The following is a 16,962-nucleotide window of genomic DNA, read 5'->3' as shown; positions in this document are numbered from 1 at the left end:
TTCATCTCCCTCACTTTCACCAGGTATTCTTCCCTGCGTCCCTCTTTTGGGGATCCTTTCTGTGAAGACAGGGGGGTCATTTTATAGCAACAGGCTTAAGGGCTAAAGTCCGTGTGCAGATCGGACGCAGAGGCTTGCGGGCACAAGTTGTTTTTGGAGTTAGCGGGCGTGCGCGGAGTATGTTCGTAGCAGTTCATGAGTGGGTTTTGAACACGAAAGCGTGCTTGCAGATGTTTTTCCTGCTCTCTCTGGGTCGTCTGTAGTGCGAGTAAAAAGTAAGCATGGCATCGCTTCTGCATGTGTGCAAATCCCCTCCCCCAGGCCATCTTTCAAAAGCTCATTTACGTGCACACAGCCAGCTTTTATGTGCATAAATCTTCTTGAAAATTCTGCCCTATATGCCAGTTCTGACACATGGACTAGGAAAGGAAGGAAGCGGGGTTTCATTTAATCCAGTATATGACTTTTTTTTTAATTGTCCCCTTTTTAACCCTTAGTGGTCTTGGCCGCATCCATCCCCTGGATCGCTCTGGCCCCAGGATTGGAGGCAGGGGCAGCCAGCTTCCCTTCCTCAGGCCCTGGATCTGGGTGCTGCAGCCCCTGGTCCATTACCTTCCTGAGCTAGGTGGCCAGCAGGCTTAATCCCCACCCCCACTAAAAAAACTAAAATTGATGTGTGGCATAGTGCCAAAATCCCCCCTCACCCAAGCATTCAAAAAGATTTTATTTTTAAGAATTGTGGGCCTATCAGCCCAAGGAACCTTCCCCCGCCCTAGCTGCCAGAAGTGCAGTACAATCCTACTGCTCCTGGTGGCGTTCAGTGTTGCATTGACAGCAGCGCCAGTAGAGTAAGCCATGTGGGGGTGGGGAGGCCTGCAACTTCAAAAAAAATATTTGGGGGGCTTGGAGGGGATTTGGGTATTATGCCCCCCCCCATCAGCTTTTCTAGTGGGGGGGGAGGGGTGAAGATCGGGTTTGCATGCCTGGAAGACTTATTTTTAGTGTTTTCCTCATTTAAGTGGCTTTCGGGCCAATGCAATATCTTGTGCTGAGCCTAGCGCACTGGTTAACGAGCGCTTGGATGCGCGTTGTGAACTTGTGTCCGTACCCTCCCGATGCAATCAAGGGGGATCAGTGCATCCAAAACGCGTGTAACTAATAACGCTCATCACATGTAAATTCCATGTAGCTATTACCCTGCGATGCAAAAAATCCCTGTGCGCCCAAGGCGCACTTTTTTTTTTTTTTTAAACCCTTCAAATTTTACGCCTGCCCTGGAGTAGGTGTAAAGTCTTCCCACGCGTCAAGGGCTCAACTGAAAAACTGTCGCATTGCTTTCCAGTGGTTCCTCCTACTCAATATCATAGTGATACTAAGGAAGAACCACAGAAAGCAGCAGCATGAAAAAAGTCTTGACATTAAAAAAAAAATTAAATTAAAATAAAAATTCGGGGTGCACAATATATACCCACAATATACACGCTCAGGGCAGTGAATATTGTGCATGCATATTGTGCGGGATAAAATGGACACTCATAAATTGAGCATCTGTTTTGGTAACCTGCACACACAGGGCACTTAATATTCGTTTATTCACTGCTTCACCACTGCTGATTGGTCCAGTCACTGTCGCATGTCAGTGAAAAGACCAATCCCTTTTCAGAAGGCTGTCCTGAAAGGACCAATGAGGAACAGCCCTGCCAGGGATGGGGAGGGAGCTCTGGTCAGGCCGTTGTGGGTGCACAGCCACATCTCCTGGGTGCCCAGTGCAGAGTGCCAGGGACTCCCAAATAATCCATTGCATGTCCCTTGCAGTTCATTTGCGCATTGCATCGAACGCCCGGGAGAGGTGGATGTGCGAGCGTTCACAAAACATGCATCCGCTTTGGTTGCACCTTTTTTACGCACATGATGCATCGGCTTGTATGTGTTAACTTTAACCTTAACCAGTTATATTAATCTGGATATATGTACCTGCATAACTTTCAGACCTGCTGTGGGAACGGATGAACAGCACTGATAGTTATCTGGCTAAGCTGTCAAGCCCTAATCTGGAGTGCCTTTTTTGTATCCCGCCAGGTAATGGTGCACTTGGCTAAAACTTCTCCAGTCAGTTCCCAACTTATCCAGACAAACCATTTTTGGATATCGATCTCAGAGTGCGGGGGTCTGTAAAGTCAGAGGTGTGTCATGGCTGCAACAGATGCCATCACCCAAAGTGAATGTAGAAAACACTGTGTTTTGTTTTGTTTCCAGCAAGCCCCTCACGTCATAGCATATCGGAGTGGAGGATGCAGAGTATTGCGAGGGACTCAGATGAAAGCTCGGACGAAGAATTCTTTGATGCACACGGTACGTGGCCTGGAGTGGTGATTTGTCATATTTACAGCGTAAACGTGGAAAGCTTTCTTCTATAGACTGGCGGCAGATAACGAAGGTAGGGCCCGTTCAGTCTGTCCATTCTCCCCTGCTCCTGCAGTAGTACAGACCCTCACTCAGGCACTCACCCTTACATCCCCACTCGTTTTCTTGCTGATCCCTCATTTCCTTGAATTATTTTGCTGGGGGGGAGGGGGATTTTTTGCCTCCCCTGGGAGGCTGGGCCATGAACCTGTCACCCATTCTGTGAACAAATATTTCCTTAAAGTTACTCCTGAGTCGGCCTTGTATCCTGACTAGTTTCCATTCCAGCGAGAGAGCTTTCTATACATTTCATGTGTTTTGAATCTCTCGGCCATACCTCTTCTCCCCTCCTGGGTCCATGTTTCGGTCTTTAAGCCTTTCCTGATGGAGTCTACGGGGCAGACTCTGCATCATTTTGATAGCCTTCTTTTTTCCTTTTTTTTTTTTTTTTTCAAGATGCAGCCCCTGGAACTGGGCAGCACTGATCCAGATGAGGTCTTGCCAAAGAGTTGCGCACCCTGGCATTCCTCTGGCTCTCACCACTGCCTTGCCTCGCTGTTTTGCTAAGTGTCAAACCTTCCGCTGTCTCTCTGGTTTGATACGCGATGAGGCGGGATGATAATGTGTGCACCTAATACGGGTCTGCACTTTCTTCTACTACTTAAGTCTAAACTCTGAGCCTCTCCTCAGGCTTTGTTAAATCGCTCCTCATTGTGCTCTGGAATCTACCCCATTGCAAACTTTCTTTGAAACAAAAAAAAAAAAGGAAGAAATGAAACATCCAGGGCTCTTCCTTCCTTAACCACAAAACCCCAGTGCTGCCAAATTAGAAAGTGAGTTCCAGCCCCGTCCTCCTGCGGGCCTGCTCGCATACCCACAGCTTCCTGAAGGTCTCTTCTTCCAGCCATAGGGGTTGCCAGAGTCCAAATGGAGCAGGAGCAAGCCTCCAGTTTGGCAGCCTGTAGTTTTTCAGTGACTGTAGTTTGTTACAAAACAAAAAATACCTAACAATTTTGCTAGTTCTTCTATCGTTTTGTTTTCAAAAGGAAACAGGAAATTTGGTTTCACCAAAAGCAAAAACCTGTTGTCCTGTAGCCTTCCCACCTGGGGCCCGAGCTTTACAGCAACTCGCTGTGCTGTTCATTGACTGGTCAGAGTGAGGCCTAACTCCAGTCCTCCCAGCCAGCCTGAGCATTGCAGTGCAGAGCAGCTGCAGCCAGTGGGGCCCAGTTTAAAATAGTGTGTTGTAAACAAGCTGGACTCCAAAGTGTCTGGTATTAAATGTGCCCAGATGCTGTAGACATTGTGTCAGAGAGTGATTACATATTTAATGTCTCTTTTCTTGACCAAGTTTACACGTGCATTATCACGTTACAAGTGGTGGGTAGAATTGGTCCTCTCTTTTTCCTGGGATTGCCTGCAGCATGGTTAAGAAGGAACAGGGCACAGCGTGCCTGCATCCCTTAGTAGTCTCAGTTCAGCCAGGGTTTCTGTATTACAGGGGGCTGCTGTGCAAATTCTTCCAGTAGCACTGCTGACTTGTTCTCCTCGCAGACGGGTCGTAATTGTGTCCTCCTGTGCACAAATGCAGATTCACTGGGGTGTACACAACACGATGCTCATGTGCATGCAAAGAAGAGAGTTGCTATAAATAGATTAGTGTGGGTGCTGGAGGCAAAAAAACTGGTCTTAACCTTCCCTACCCCCGAGAATCTTTGAGGATAATATTCGAATATCCCTATAATGGGGATAAACGTCTTGCTGAATATCCTTGAATAAAGTTTATCAGCTGCTTTTCGGTGGATTACTTTAAATCTAACCAGCTATCTTTTGAATATTCCCGGTTAGGTTTATAGTTATCTGGGTAAGTGTATCTGATTAACTTCGGACTTAACCGGTTATAATCAAAAGAATAAAGCTGGTTAAATGGCAGTGGTACAAGAAAAGGAACTGCATGACCATAGCGGCCTGATTACTCTATCCCCACCCAGTGACTGAAAAATAGGCTCTGCCACTTAACTCGCTAGGTGCTTCTAAATATAGCCAGTTAAGCCTGAAATTATCCAGCCCCGTGAGGCCAGATAACTTTAGGACTACTCCTGAGGCAGTGCTAGAGATGTCCAGCTAACTTAGCCGGATACAGCTTAATATTAGCCGAGTTAGCTGAGTAACTTTGCTCACCGTGGAACGCCTCTTTTTTAAAATATGGCTATAGTCAGCATTTATCTTTATTGTTTTATTTATTATATTTATATACCATTGTTCTGTGACCGATCACAACTGTTTGCAAAATAAAACAGTTAAGAGCATCATGACGGATAAAATCGTAAACTATATAATGAATAAATATCAAGGTAAAAAAAATCATAAATACAATATTAAAATACATAGGTTTAAAAATTAAAACCAAATAAAAAGGAAAGGAAAAAATAAGATAAAGTGAGAATAAGGCCTCATTCGCTTATTCCAGCTTCAATACCATCCTAAGAGCCGAAGAAAGATACTACCTTAAGCATTACTCTCATATGCCAATTTAGAAAGCCATGTCTTCAGACATTTCTTAAAAACAGAAAAGTCTCTTTTTGCAGCTTTAATTCAGCAGGGAGAGTATTTCACAGTTTAGATCCAGCAATTGAGAGGGCTCTCTCTCTCACTTCACTCCTGTGCAGTTGGAACTGATGGAACTGTCAACAGGCCTTTGTTTGTGGACCTTAAATTTCGTTGAGTATGTAAATGGATAGCAGCGTTTAGCTATACAACCTTTTCATTATGAATCAATTTGTGTAATAAGCACACAACTTTGTAATCTATTCTAAATGTTATTGGTAACTGGTGTAAGGCAGTCAGTGCGGGAGTGATATGATCATATTTTCTTCCACCAGTTAAAATTCTAGTGGTGGCGATTTGAAGTAATTGGAGCGGCCTGGGAGACCAAGTAAAAGTGCATTGCAGGAATCCTAAATGAGAGAAAGTCTAGAGTTTGAAGCACAGAGCGAAAGTCGTCATGATTAAGAAGAGGCTTTAGTCGTTCTAACACATGCAATTTGTTATAGCCATCTCTAATTTTAAGATTAATGCACTTCTTCCATGTTAAGATCGCTATCAGTCATTACTCCGATAATTCAATTTGTGTCAGACCATAATTAAAAACAATAGGCATATTTAAAGAGGCTTTTTTGGTTAGTAATAAGATCTCAGTCTTTTGATGATTTAATGATTAGTTTCATGTGGCTTAAAAGTTGCTGAATGGCAGACATGTTTACCTCTACGGGTTTCGAGGCATTTTCTCTGGATTCATTAATTGGGATCAGTAATTGGACATCTGCATATATATATAATAAATAATCCCCAATCCTGATGATGATTTACAAAGGGGTAGCATATATAAATATTAAAACGTGTTGCAGACAAGGATGAGCCCTGGGGGACTCCAGAAAACCAGGTCAACTTTTTCAGATAAGGAGCTGCCAAATTTAACCTGACAGGAATGTTCCTTTAAGTAAGAGGGAAACCACTGAAGGGTCTCACCACAAAGTCCAGTTTCAGATACTCTATGAATCAAAACGTGATGATCTACCATATCAAAGGCGGCTGACAAATCTAATCAGATTAATAAGCAAGATCTGAAGGTATCAATGCCCCTTAAAATCATGTTGGTTAGTGTTAATAAAAGTGATTCAGTACTAAAATATTTCCTAAAACCAAACTGAGTGGGAAAGAGTATGTTTACTTCAAGATATTCAGCCGGTTGTGTCTGCACTACTTGTTTCAGTTATCTTGGCAGATTTGAGAGAGGTCTAAAATTATTTAGGATGTTCAGATCAGAACATTTATTTTTTTAAAAATGGTCTGAGGCACATTTTATCTGACTAAATGCCTTTTGAATATGGACCTCTAAGTGACTGCCTGCTAGCAAGATGCTCCTCTTATCTATTTCTGATGCAAATGTAATTAGTAACTTATGATGACTAAACATTTGCATTGGTATTTTCTTTGAAACTCTTACAAATTGGTCTTCTCTTCATCACCTGGAACAGGACAGAAAGCTGCACAAGTTGTTGCATGCTTAGTCCTGGAGAATCCAGGAGGATTAGACCTCAAAAAGCCCAAGCCACTACTGAATACTTTGCTGGTGCTTCTTAATATGCCGGTCCATACATAGATGGTCAACAGTGCTGTGTTTCCTTGGGTTCTGCTCAGGCTCCAGGACATCCTACGTTTCACACCCTCAGGCTCCTCACTTCATTTAAGCCGAGGCTGTTTTTCTTATGGGTGTATGGCTTTATATCCGTTGATCGTCCCTTTCTCATCCCCAGGACTTCCCTGTAAACCTAATAACTTACTTTTCTGTTTTTTGCCTTGTGGTTGTGGAAAGGAGGCTTGTTTGCTATTTAGATACAACCCTCCTGGGGGGGGGAGGGTGGCTTGTGGTAAGCCATACTGGCTTCTGTGCTGACCCATAGGAGCAGACTCCAAAAAAGTGGGTTTGGAGTCTCCTCTCTCTGTACTGCTGGAGATTTTGCCCACATTGTGGGGACTGTGAGCAGGACCAGGTCACAGTGGCCTTGTTGCTTCCAGATAATGACAGTAGGGAAGGGTGATCTAGCAGTCACATCTCAGGTTCTGCGTTTTTCACACTGCAATATCCACGCAACCAGGAGAAAACCATTACTGTATAAGACAAACCATGGCAGCATCAACAAGATTGCTAAAACAATGTGATGAGAGAGACAGGCAGTGAGTCATGCGTCTGGGACTCCCGTGTTTACAGTGCCGCAGGAGCACTCTGTGTTTACTTCCATCCGAAGCATCTTTCTGTCTAAAAGTTTGCTGCATTTTTATGTCGCACAAGAACTCTTGGTGCCTGAGCTGGTGATGCTTTCTAAAACTGCAAATAAATGGAGGTTTTATTGGAGGCTGATCTGCAAGCTGTTATGTAAACTGCTGTTTTCTGCTTCTGCTATTTAGGAGAGTTTATTGAAATGCATAATAGCCACCTTGGTAATCAGAGTAGAAGTCAAATGTAAATGAGTGCATTCAGGTGTGCAGCATGTATAATGCTACCATGTAGCGTCCTCCCCCTTTTGGAGGAGGAGATTTATCCAGCATAGTTTTTCTTGCAGATCTGCTTCCTTTGCTCCCATCTGGTCTCTGATCCCTGAGTCAGTCTCACCCAAGAGAACCTCACAGGTTGCCAGTTCTGTGCCTGAACCCAGCAAACCATCGGGGAGAGCAGAAAACGATTCTGATGCATAAAAAAGCAAAGCTCCAACCTTGTGTATCTGCCCATCGCTGAGTAATCCAACATGGCTGACCTCTTGGGCTGGCTGTGTTGGGTGTGGTTTTATTCTTTTACAAATCCTATTTCAGCTTGCTCATAGGGACCTTTTTGGGAAGTGACAGGTCCAGTGTAGAGCCTCTCATAATGATTGATCATTACTCTTCTTCTCTTACCTTAAAGAGGACTTGTCAGACACAGAGGAGGTGTTCCCTAAGGAGATCTCCAAGTGGAGTTCAAATGATCTCATGGATAAAATTGAAACTACAGAAGCTGATGACATCCAAGGTAATAACAATTATTTGTTGCTTGTTTTTTAAATTGGTAATGATACACAAGAAGTGACAGGTTTTTGAAGAGCAGTAAGAGCCAGAGGTCAGAGAGATTGCAATACAAGGGGTACTAATGGTTACTGCTCCACAAGGCAGTGGTCACAGTCTGACTCCACATGCAGTGGGACTGAGCTTAGGAGGCAGCAGGACAGGGCAAAACAGGAGCCCCTTCTGTTCAGTGATGTGGCCACGATACCACCTCCACAGCATGCTCGCTACCCATCGGTGTGGTCAGGTGACCTGATTTTAGCCAACTTGGTTATATAAGACATCTGTGGCCTCTTACTGTAAACCATTTACTGATCTTTGGTTGTTGACAGTCACTACAGCTGATCAGCTTGAATAGTGCAGCGCTGTCTCACATTCTGAATGACCTCTGAGCAGGGCCGGTGTGAGCACTAGGCAACAGGCCTAGGGCGCCACACATTTGGGGGTGGCCCAGCTGCTACCTACAGCTTCCACTGGACCTGTTCTGAATTGTGAAAAAAAAAACATTGTCCCGACTCCTGACACTGGTGGGGACTGGAAGAGGAAATGAGTTGTGGGCCCGTGTGGGAAGGAAGAAGGATGCCCAATCATTTGCATCTGAAAGGAGCCGGCCTGGAAGAAAAGACTGAGAGGGTCACACATCACACGTCGTGGCCGACGAGAGACGGCGTCGGCTGACGGCCTGTTTGGTCAAGGAAAGGAGCCGTGACTGCTCAACAAGGAAGAGAGTGGAGGTCTCCTGGTGCCATGGAAGTCCAAAAAGAAAGCTGCTGCTGCCTGCACCTAGGAGGGAGAGAAACGAGTGTATGTGTGTGAGCATGTGCGAGTACATAATTTTAAATAGTGTGGGTGGGGGGGAGGGGGTGCCAGGCTCTAAGGTTTGCCTCGGGTGCCTAATAAACTTGCACTGGCCCGGTCTCCGAGAACATTGGGACACGAGGGGGGGATTTACTCGTTCACTTGAACATCGTAGAAACGAATGGTGCTCTGCATTTCTCAGATTCAAGGTGCTTGGAGCACATGGCCGGACACCACTTGATATAGAATATTTTACACATTTTAATCTAGAAATGTAAAAGCAATCAAATCTTGAATACCATAAAAATAAGAATCTCATTATCCTATTGATTTGTATTTCGGAATAATCCAGTTCAAAGTGAAAAAATAAGCCGCCCGCCCCCCTTTTTTTTTTTTTTCCCCCCCATTACTATTCCCCCAACGTAGTGTCTACTTCTCACACCACCATTTCACTCCCAAGGAGCAGAAGTTATGCCACATTGCTATATTGTGTCAAGAATGGGCGCTGTTGCCCGGTATAGTTATAACTCTTCTCAAATAAATCCATCGGGAATGCAGTGCACCACGCGACCTGCAAACCCTGCAATGTGACACACGTCCTGCGGCACAGAACATTAGACACAGGCACTCTCCCTCCCAGCTGCTGATCCCTGGCCACTTCTGCCCCATGCTCCAAGTTTACTTTGCTATCCTGCCTTGTCTGTGCTTCTGTACTCTGTGCCATATTGGCAGGGCCATGGTTTTAATTAATTTGTTGTAAAGGCTTGTTTTGTTTTTCTTTCAGATGATCTTTATCATGAGCCATCAGCAGAATACACTGTTAGTTCCAGTGTGGAGCAACTGAGCATAATTGAGGTAAGCGTCTTCCCCTGAAACAAAATCAAGGGAATGTGTTTCTTATCCTTTGTTGTGCCTTGGTAAACTGGCAGGTAGCACATCCAAATGTTTAACAAAAATAAATTGACTTTGGTCCAGGCAGTGTTGAATTAAAGTTAAGCCTTGTGCGTTTACTCTCTTCTGATCATGTTAAATTTTAATTTATCTTGCTTGCCAACAACTCTCAGATGGATGTACAAGAGCAGCAGGCTGGCAAATTAGCAAAGCTCATCTCTTGAGATGTTTTATCCATCCGGTTGTCCAGGTGTTACATGATAGCGGGACATGGTGTCACAGACGGGCGTGCCTGCCCTCTGTGATTTATTCCTCATGGCTGAAACCAGTTGCTTCTTCAGAAGGTGGACGTATTAGTATGGCAGCAAAGAGCTTGCATGCTATGGTCCTTACCCAATGTTGCTTTTCTGCTTCTGTAACTGTTTCAGTGAAGGAGTGAGAACAAGCAAGGTCAGCGCTCAGGATGTCATCTGTTCTTATTTGTGTAAATTTGACCTTGTTTCGCTGTTCACTGCAAGGTAGTTAACAATAGATGTTAAAATCCATTTATAGTACATGTAAAGGTGAATTTTAAAAAGCCCGGCGCGCTTGAATTAGGGGATGCACGAAGAAGTCGGGCCCGCATGCACTGACCGTATTTTAAAAAGCGCCCAGATACGCATGTAAATGCCGTCGTGCGCACCCCTCAACATTTTTCAAACTGGGTGGGGTATGGGCTTTTCGGGTCCTGCCTGCCACGTAACTGGGGGTGTGTCAGCTATCAAACTGGGGGGGGGGGGGTGTGGAGGCCTAGCTGTTAACAGGGCAAACCGGGGGACAAACTGGGAATGGCGTGGGCGCTTACACCTCTTAAAATCTCCTGACTTGCGTGGTAGAAGCCACTTAAAATAAGGCGCCCACGGACAAGTGGTCAGGCTATTTTATAGTGTGCGCGCATAACCTCGCGCAAGTTATAAAATGGCTGCGCCCCTGGGCGTGGGCTGACACCTACGTGCAAATGTGTGCCCGCGTGCCGGTTTGAAAGTTACTGTCAAAGCATATGTAGTTTACAAAAACACCGAGGAAAAATTAAAATCACTCTCTTCCTCCAGGAAATTCAGAATTGCCCATCAAAGCCAGCCCACCCGTGTCTTAATCTTTTTTTGAAACGTTGAATTTCTAGAGGTTTTGCATTCCAATGCTTTGGTGCAAAACAGCTAAAAGGACCATTGCGTTGAAACCAGATGTATTGCAGATGAACCAGAATTTCCAGTAAAGCTCATTTAGCAGACTTAGAGACCCTTTACAGGTTCATGTTCCAGGAACAAATCTGCACAATATTTTGGTGTTGCTATATAAACGAAAGAATTTTAAACTGCAGCCTGCACAGCTCCTTCAGAATAGGCATGGCATGATCTTGACTCTTCTTAATGGCGGGATTATTCTGACAGGGGCGGTAAATGCTTAAGACTTCACAGTGTGGTGGTTTTTTTTGTTCAGAGCAGGAATGTAATGTGACTTAGGTTGTGGAGGAAGATGGGTCTGTCCTGGCCTTTAGTCCTGCTCTCCAGGTGCATTGTGGGTCCTGTGGTGCTGACTGTAAACAGAAGAAGCAAGGACTACAAACTCTACAATGTATCAGGATGGAATTTATAAAAAAAAAAAAGAAAACAAAAATTGTCTTTTTGGGGTGCTTGCATTGACTCTGCCACTTTACCCCAAAGCCGCACTGTCGTCCTGGTGAGCCAGTGGCAGCAGTTCTGGCTGCAGGTCAGAAGCGTGACTGCATCCCACCTCATCCTGTCGCCACCTCTTCCCCACATTTGTTGATGGCCTCTCTTTGTCCCAGGCAGCTGGTGCTTATCTGACAGCAGCTGAGATAAAGCTGTTGATATTTCAGTGTGAGTGGAGTCTGATTTGATCCAGAAGTTTTAAAGGGCATCTGCGCTGGGTTTGAAGAACGTTTCTTTGTTTCTGGATGCTGGCTGCAGTCACTTTCCGCAGGAGGTTGTGATTTTTGGAAACTTGTCTTATTGTAAAACGTATATCTCGCATTAGCAGCGGTTTACAAATTCAGCCTTCATAATAAAACGAAGACCAGCCAGCACAACAAAACTCCCTGCTGTCAGCCTCCCTTCCTGTCCAGAAATTACCACTGCATCTCCCCCTATGGCCACCAGCCTTTGTGCCTAAAACGTCAACCCAACAGTTGGTAAATACATCCTTCCATTCCTTAGGAATTTTTAAAAGGGAATAAATATGCCTTAGTTTGTCTGGAACCTCAGATAATTCAGTTCACCTCTAACAGCAGCTGGAAACGGCTTCCAGACTTGGAGCGCTACAGCTGTAAATACGGGTTTGAAGCAATGGCTGGCTTTAAATCTGCACCCCTGGGCAGAGCCCAGAAGAAAGCCCTGGGAGCAGCTGAGCATGCGCCCACTCCACTTTTTCACGTGGATATTTCGGCCTGTTCAGGGTCAAAGTCTACAATTTAAACTTTGCTCTCAACCACCAGCAACCGATGTGACAAGGCCACCAACGGGGAAATCCTCTTCTGTTCTGAACTAATTATAAATTCTGGGTGAGGGGAGCTGGCAGCCTCAACAGAACATTGCAATAATCCAACCCCCACAACCATTGACAGTACCATAGCTTTCAAAGTCATGACATTAAAAGAAGAAGGGCATAACTGGCGCACTCTTCAACTGCATATATGCCATCTGACACATTTCCCCTATGAATGCCTGCAAAGGAAAGGCTCACCCCTAAACTCTTAGCCTTAGATATCACAGCCAGCACATGACCTTTTAACACAGGTTGCACCAATATCAGCCCTTCTCTTGTATATTTTTTTTAACGTGGTGTTTTGGAACTAGTTCCCCTAGTAGGGCAACGGTTAGATCTAGGCTTGTGCGGGCACTGCAGAAGCCCTGCAGCTGCCCTGTCTGGGAATAGCGCCTGTAAAGTCACTCCAGGCCTATGCATGGGTACATCGGGCTTGTGGTTAGGCTAGCAAATTTCCTACCTCTTCTGCCTTGGAGGACTTCCAATCCGCCGCTTTCCCCCTCGCACCATGTGGGCCGCCGCTCCTGCATTCATTGCCTCCCCCCCCCACACACACACACACTTCACAAGGAAGGGACTGAATGATCTCGCAGTGCTGTGTTCATGAGCACTGCTAGCCCCGCCCCCTTTTGATGTCTGTGCGAGAGGCAGGACCTGTGAGTATGGGGGCCACAGGATTACTCAGTTGCTGTTTGCTTCCGCTTCATAGCTATGCCAAAATATCGCGCACCCCCCCCAAAAACAAAAAAACATGCTCCATGGTGATCCTCCCTTTAAAGTCCAGCTCCATGAAGCGGGAAATCTTTTAGATGTCTGCAGAGTGTTGAGTAAATCTTGCATTGCTGGAGAAATGATGAAGAAGAATAGCTGGAGAACAGGCCTTGGTCTTCCTCTTTAGGTTGCACTGTGGAGTCTCTTCCAGTGGGGCTGCGGTACTTTTGGGACCCTCGCTTTCATGTCTGTATACTGCTGGACTCAGCTATCAGCCTGAGTTGTTGGGGCTCCATTCCCTGCTGTGCCAGCGCTGCTGGATGGGCCTGTCCCTTCCCCTCTCCTCGCTCTCAAAGCCAACATGAAGCTCCTGTAAATAACTTCTCGCTGGCTTCTGCTGCCTTGCCCAGTCAGAATGTGTCTGTAAATGGATGCAATTGGATTTGGTAACTCAAGGATGCTAAGAGACCTCTGAGTTGGCGGCTTAATTAGCTGGAACGATTGTACAGTAAAGTCAAGAACTTAGGTTGCCAAGAGCAACGCGCTAATGAATCAAGGCAGTGGCACTAGCTAGATCATCAATTTCTGGGCTTGTTTGTGTCCTCTTCCAGTCTCACCATTAAAGCTTCTTTTGTTCCCCTCCCTCACCTCCCCCGTCTCCTCCTTCCCCCCAGACTGAAGCACATTTATCATGCAGGAATCGTGCTTTGTTATGCAGAATTAAGGGTCCATTTATTTCCATCCTCGCTGTCACCTCCCCCCCCAGTCTTGAGCCAATCTGTAACAGCCTTTCATTGCTTGCTTTTACGGCACATCCACGTCATTAAATCAGTAATTGTGTTTTAATCTATGAATCTTGACTTCCGTTCCCCACAACTGGGTGTCCAGCATTCATATGAGAGAGACCTCTTGGCCTCTGCTCCTTTTCTCCCTGGCCTGTGGGGGAAGATGGCAGGAGAGACCAGTGCTCCCCCTTCGGGTGGCCGCTTTTCTCATTGCACTCGGCACGAGGTTCATGTTGATGCTCCCAGGTGTGGCCAGCAGTTTGCTCTTACAGGTATTTACCCAAGGTGCATCTGTTTCTGAAATGGAGAGCTGCTCCCATGCACCTGTTTCACAAGAAGCAGGAGAAATTTAAAACCAGGACCAAAGGCATGAGTTTTCTTTAGAAAACTGGATTAGAAAGAGCCCGTGTGCATATAGCAGCCTGCACATGGGTGCCTTTCGCCTTTCGGGCAGACAAAATGATAAGATGGTTCTAAATGAATAATTATGAATGTACTCCTGGGGAATTCTGCACAACTACGCAGCTCAGAATTTGCACAGAAATTTTCCCCTCTTGTGCAGAATTTTTATTTTTTTGAACAGAAATTGCAGAGAGGCCCAGTGGGGGCCGTGAGCGGAGCCCATCCTGCTCGCAGTGAAGATTTGAAAAGCCCGGGAGGCTGTGAGAGGAGCTGGTCCAGCTTGTGGTGAAGTTGAGGCCCAATAGGGCAGTGGGCAGAGCCCAACCCTCCTGCGGCTGACGAGGCCGAGCAGAGTGGCCTGGGAGAGCCATGATGGAAACTGGCCAGAATTACAGCTAAGACTATGGGCCTATGGGGGAAGAGTGAGGGTGCTTTGTGTGTGTGTGTATGTGACAGAGCCTGTGTAAGGGAGTGTGTAAGTGAGTAAGATTGGAAGCTGGTGTGTGTGTGTGGGGGGTGAATGTTTGTGTCTGAAAGAGGTATCCTGTCTACAGGTGTGTGAGAGAAAGGTAGCCTGTATGAGGGTGTGTGTGTGAGAGGGGGGAGCCTGTGTGGGGATGTGTGTGTGAGAGAGAGCTTGTGTGTGCGCACAAGAGAGAGGGAGCCCGTGTGTGTAAGGGGGGTGTGTGAGAGAGAGAGGAGCCTGTGTGTGTGTGTGCAAGAGAGAGAGGGAGCTTTTGTGTGTGTGTGTGAGAGAGGAACAGAGGACACCTGTGTGAGGGGCTGTATGAGAGGGGGGTCAAACTGGGAGTGACTGGGAGGGTGAAGATAGAGTAAAAGGGAGAGAGAGGGTGGAGGAAGTGGGACCTGAGAGGGCAGAGTGAAAGGGGTTGAGGAAATGAATAACTTGTACTTCTCTGTCCAGCTTAGCTTATATTAGCAGAATAGTGTTCTTTAAAGTTATAATTTGCTCCACAGGGCCTGGCCAGGGGAGTAGGGGGAGAGAGGGTAGAAGCGACATGCTTATAGTGCACTTCTAGGGAAATTCTGCCCCTTTGAGTAAGAACGTTCCTGTAGCACATTTTACATTAATTACTCAGATTGTGGTGTTTTGACCGATACAGAGTGCGCAGCATTCCCCCAGGAGTAACTCATGCCGGGCATTAAATGTGAGTCCTGCTCTGCCCCAGGGGGGCAGAAAGTACGGATACCACAAAGGATTGCACTAAACCAGAGCTGCTGGCAGTCGCATGATACGGATGTGCAGAAGGCCATCATGCTTTATTACTCATCCATCTTTATGGCGCTGGAGGGCGGGAAGAATGGACCTTCATTGGCCTGCTGGTGTTGCTCTTGATCTCTTAGCTTGAGGAAATGTATTTTCTTAGTTGGGGCATCTGGCAATCTTTCTTTCAGTTGTGTTTGTTTTCTTTTAATGAGCATGGCTGTTTATAGACTGTTAACACTGTAATGAAAATGGTGAATTTCAAGAAAAACCTCCAAGTATTTCCAGGGTAGATGCTGCAAAGCATTGCTGTTGTCTTGCATATCAGTAGGTTTATTTGTACTTATTTTGCACGTACTCTGATCAAAGGTGGTTCTGTAAAGTTACCCAGCGCTGTCCATTCTGTCTGAGAGCTGAAAGAGAAGTTCCAGTCCAGACCTGATTAGCTTTTTACTTTCGTGCGCAGAATCACAGTTCTGAGCTCCATACTCAAGTGATTTCCAACATCGCCGCACTGGGCCTTGCCACAGTTATTCCAAGCAAACCGTCCATGGCGAGTGAAGCTCCCGTAAGTAAAAAGAATGCAGAACGAATCTGCTGGAGCAGCGTTGCCTTGGAGGCAGAATCCGCACTAACCGGATGCATTTCGTTTGCTAGCTAAGGTCCCAGGTCTGAGCCATAGCCGCACTCACAGGGAATACTTTCTGCGCATGGCAACTGGATTGAGCGGGCTTTAAAGCCTCCTGCGTGTGGCCCAGACCCAAGGAAGTCTTGCTTTAGATTCTCAGAGGCCCCTGTTCTTGCCATGCGGGGGAGTAAATCTCCCTACAGGCTGGAAATGCATTCTGTCCCCCCCTGCACTCACATGCAGGCGTGCACCCCCTGAGCCACAGGCAGAGCACCATTTCCAGCCCTTCAGAACTGGGACCAAAATGAGAGTTGAGCGGAGTCCTAGGTTTTCAGGTGGTTCTGTGATTGCACGAGAATTATTTCTGAAACCCTGCTGGGAAGTGGCCTGCTTTGCGGTGCAACGTGCTTTTCTCCGCTGCTGTCATCTTGAGACTTATACTAAGCCAGTACTTGCTTGCACACGTTTTGTTTTCCAACATGGATTTTTGGTGTGGCTTAATGTGGCATTTTTAGCATTGTGCAATGTAACTGTATTGCCTTTAGTATCATTGATGTACTAACTGGAAGCAGTCTGGTTATATTTGCCATCTTTTACAGGCAAAGAAAAAATATTCATACCATATGCAAAACTCTTTTTAAAAGCAATTTAAGAGCTATGGTATCCCCTTGACATTGCATGAAGCATGCCAAATCTTTGCAAAAGCCTCTTGCATTTGTTTTGCTACTTTTAGACTAGTGGCTCTCATCTCTGTCCTTCAGGTATTCGGGGCATGCAGAATGAAATACACATATGAAATGATATTAAGTGCAAGTGCAAGTTCATGCATATTCATTGTGGCTCTCTGGGTACAGTCCTTCAGGAGTTGCCTGTTGCTGCGTTAGACACCGTACGGGACTCTGTTTCCGTGGGGCTGCGGTGTGAATGACTGCAATATGCATTCTGTAGATCAAAGGTTCCCGGGACCCTGTCAGAAA

General features: G+C 45.9%; 1 protein-coding gene across 10 annotated transcripts in view; it reads left to right on the top strand.

The window, feature by feature from the left end:
• PITPNM2 (phosphatidylinositol transfer protein membrane associated 2) overlaps positions 1–16,962 on the top strand; it is a 316,237-nt gene that overhangs the window by 199,920 nt on the left and 99,355 nt on the right. For 6 of the 10 annotated variants that reach the window (XM_029571362.1, XM_029571364.1, XM_029571366.1 and 3 more), the window contains 4 exons: positions 2,257–2,352; positions 7,865–7,969; positions 9,584–9,654; positions 15,824–15,925. In XM_029571362.1, coding sequence (XP_029427222.1) covers positions 2,257–2,352; positions 7,865–7,969; positions 9,584–9,654; positions 15,824–15,925 — 374 coding nt within the window. The remainder of the gene's footprint in view (positions 1–2,256; positions 2,353–7,864; positions 7,970–9,583; positions 9,655–15,823; positions 15,926–16,962) is intronic. The other 4 variants (XM_029571370.1, XM_029571369.1, XM_029571363.1 and 1 more) reach the window with 2 other exon arrangements.

The sequence above is a fragment of the Rhinatrema bivittatum genome, chromosome 11 (assembly GCF_901001135.1).
Source record: "Rhinatrema bivittatum chromosome 11, aRhiBiv1.1, whole genome shotgun sequence".
In the NCBI taxonomy this organism is placed as follows: Eukaryota; Metazoa; Chordata; class Amphibia; order Gymnophiona; family Rhinatrematidae; genus Rhinatrema; species Rhinatrema bivittatum.
This window is presented reverse-complemented; position numbering and strand designations above follow the sequence as displayed.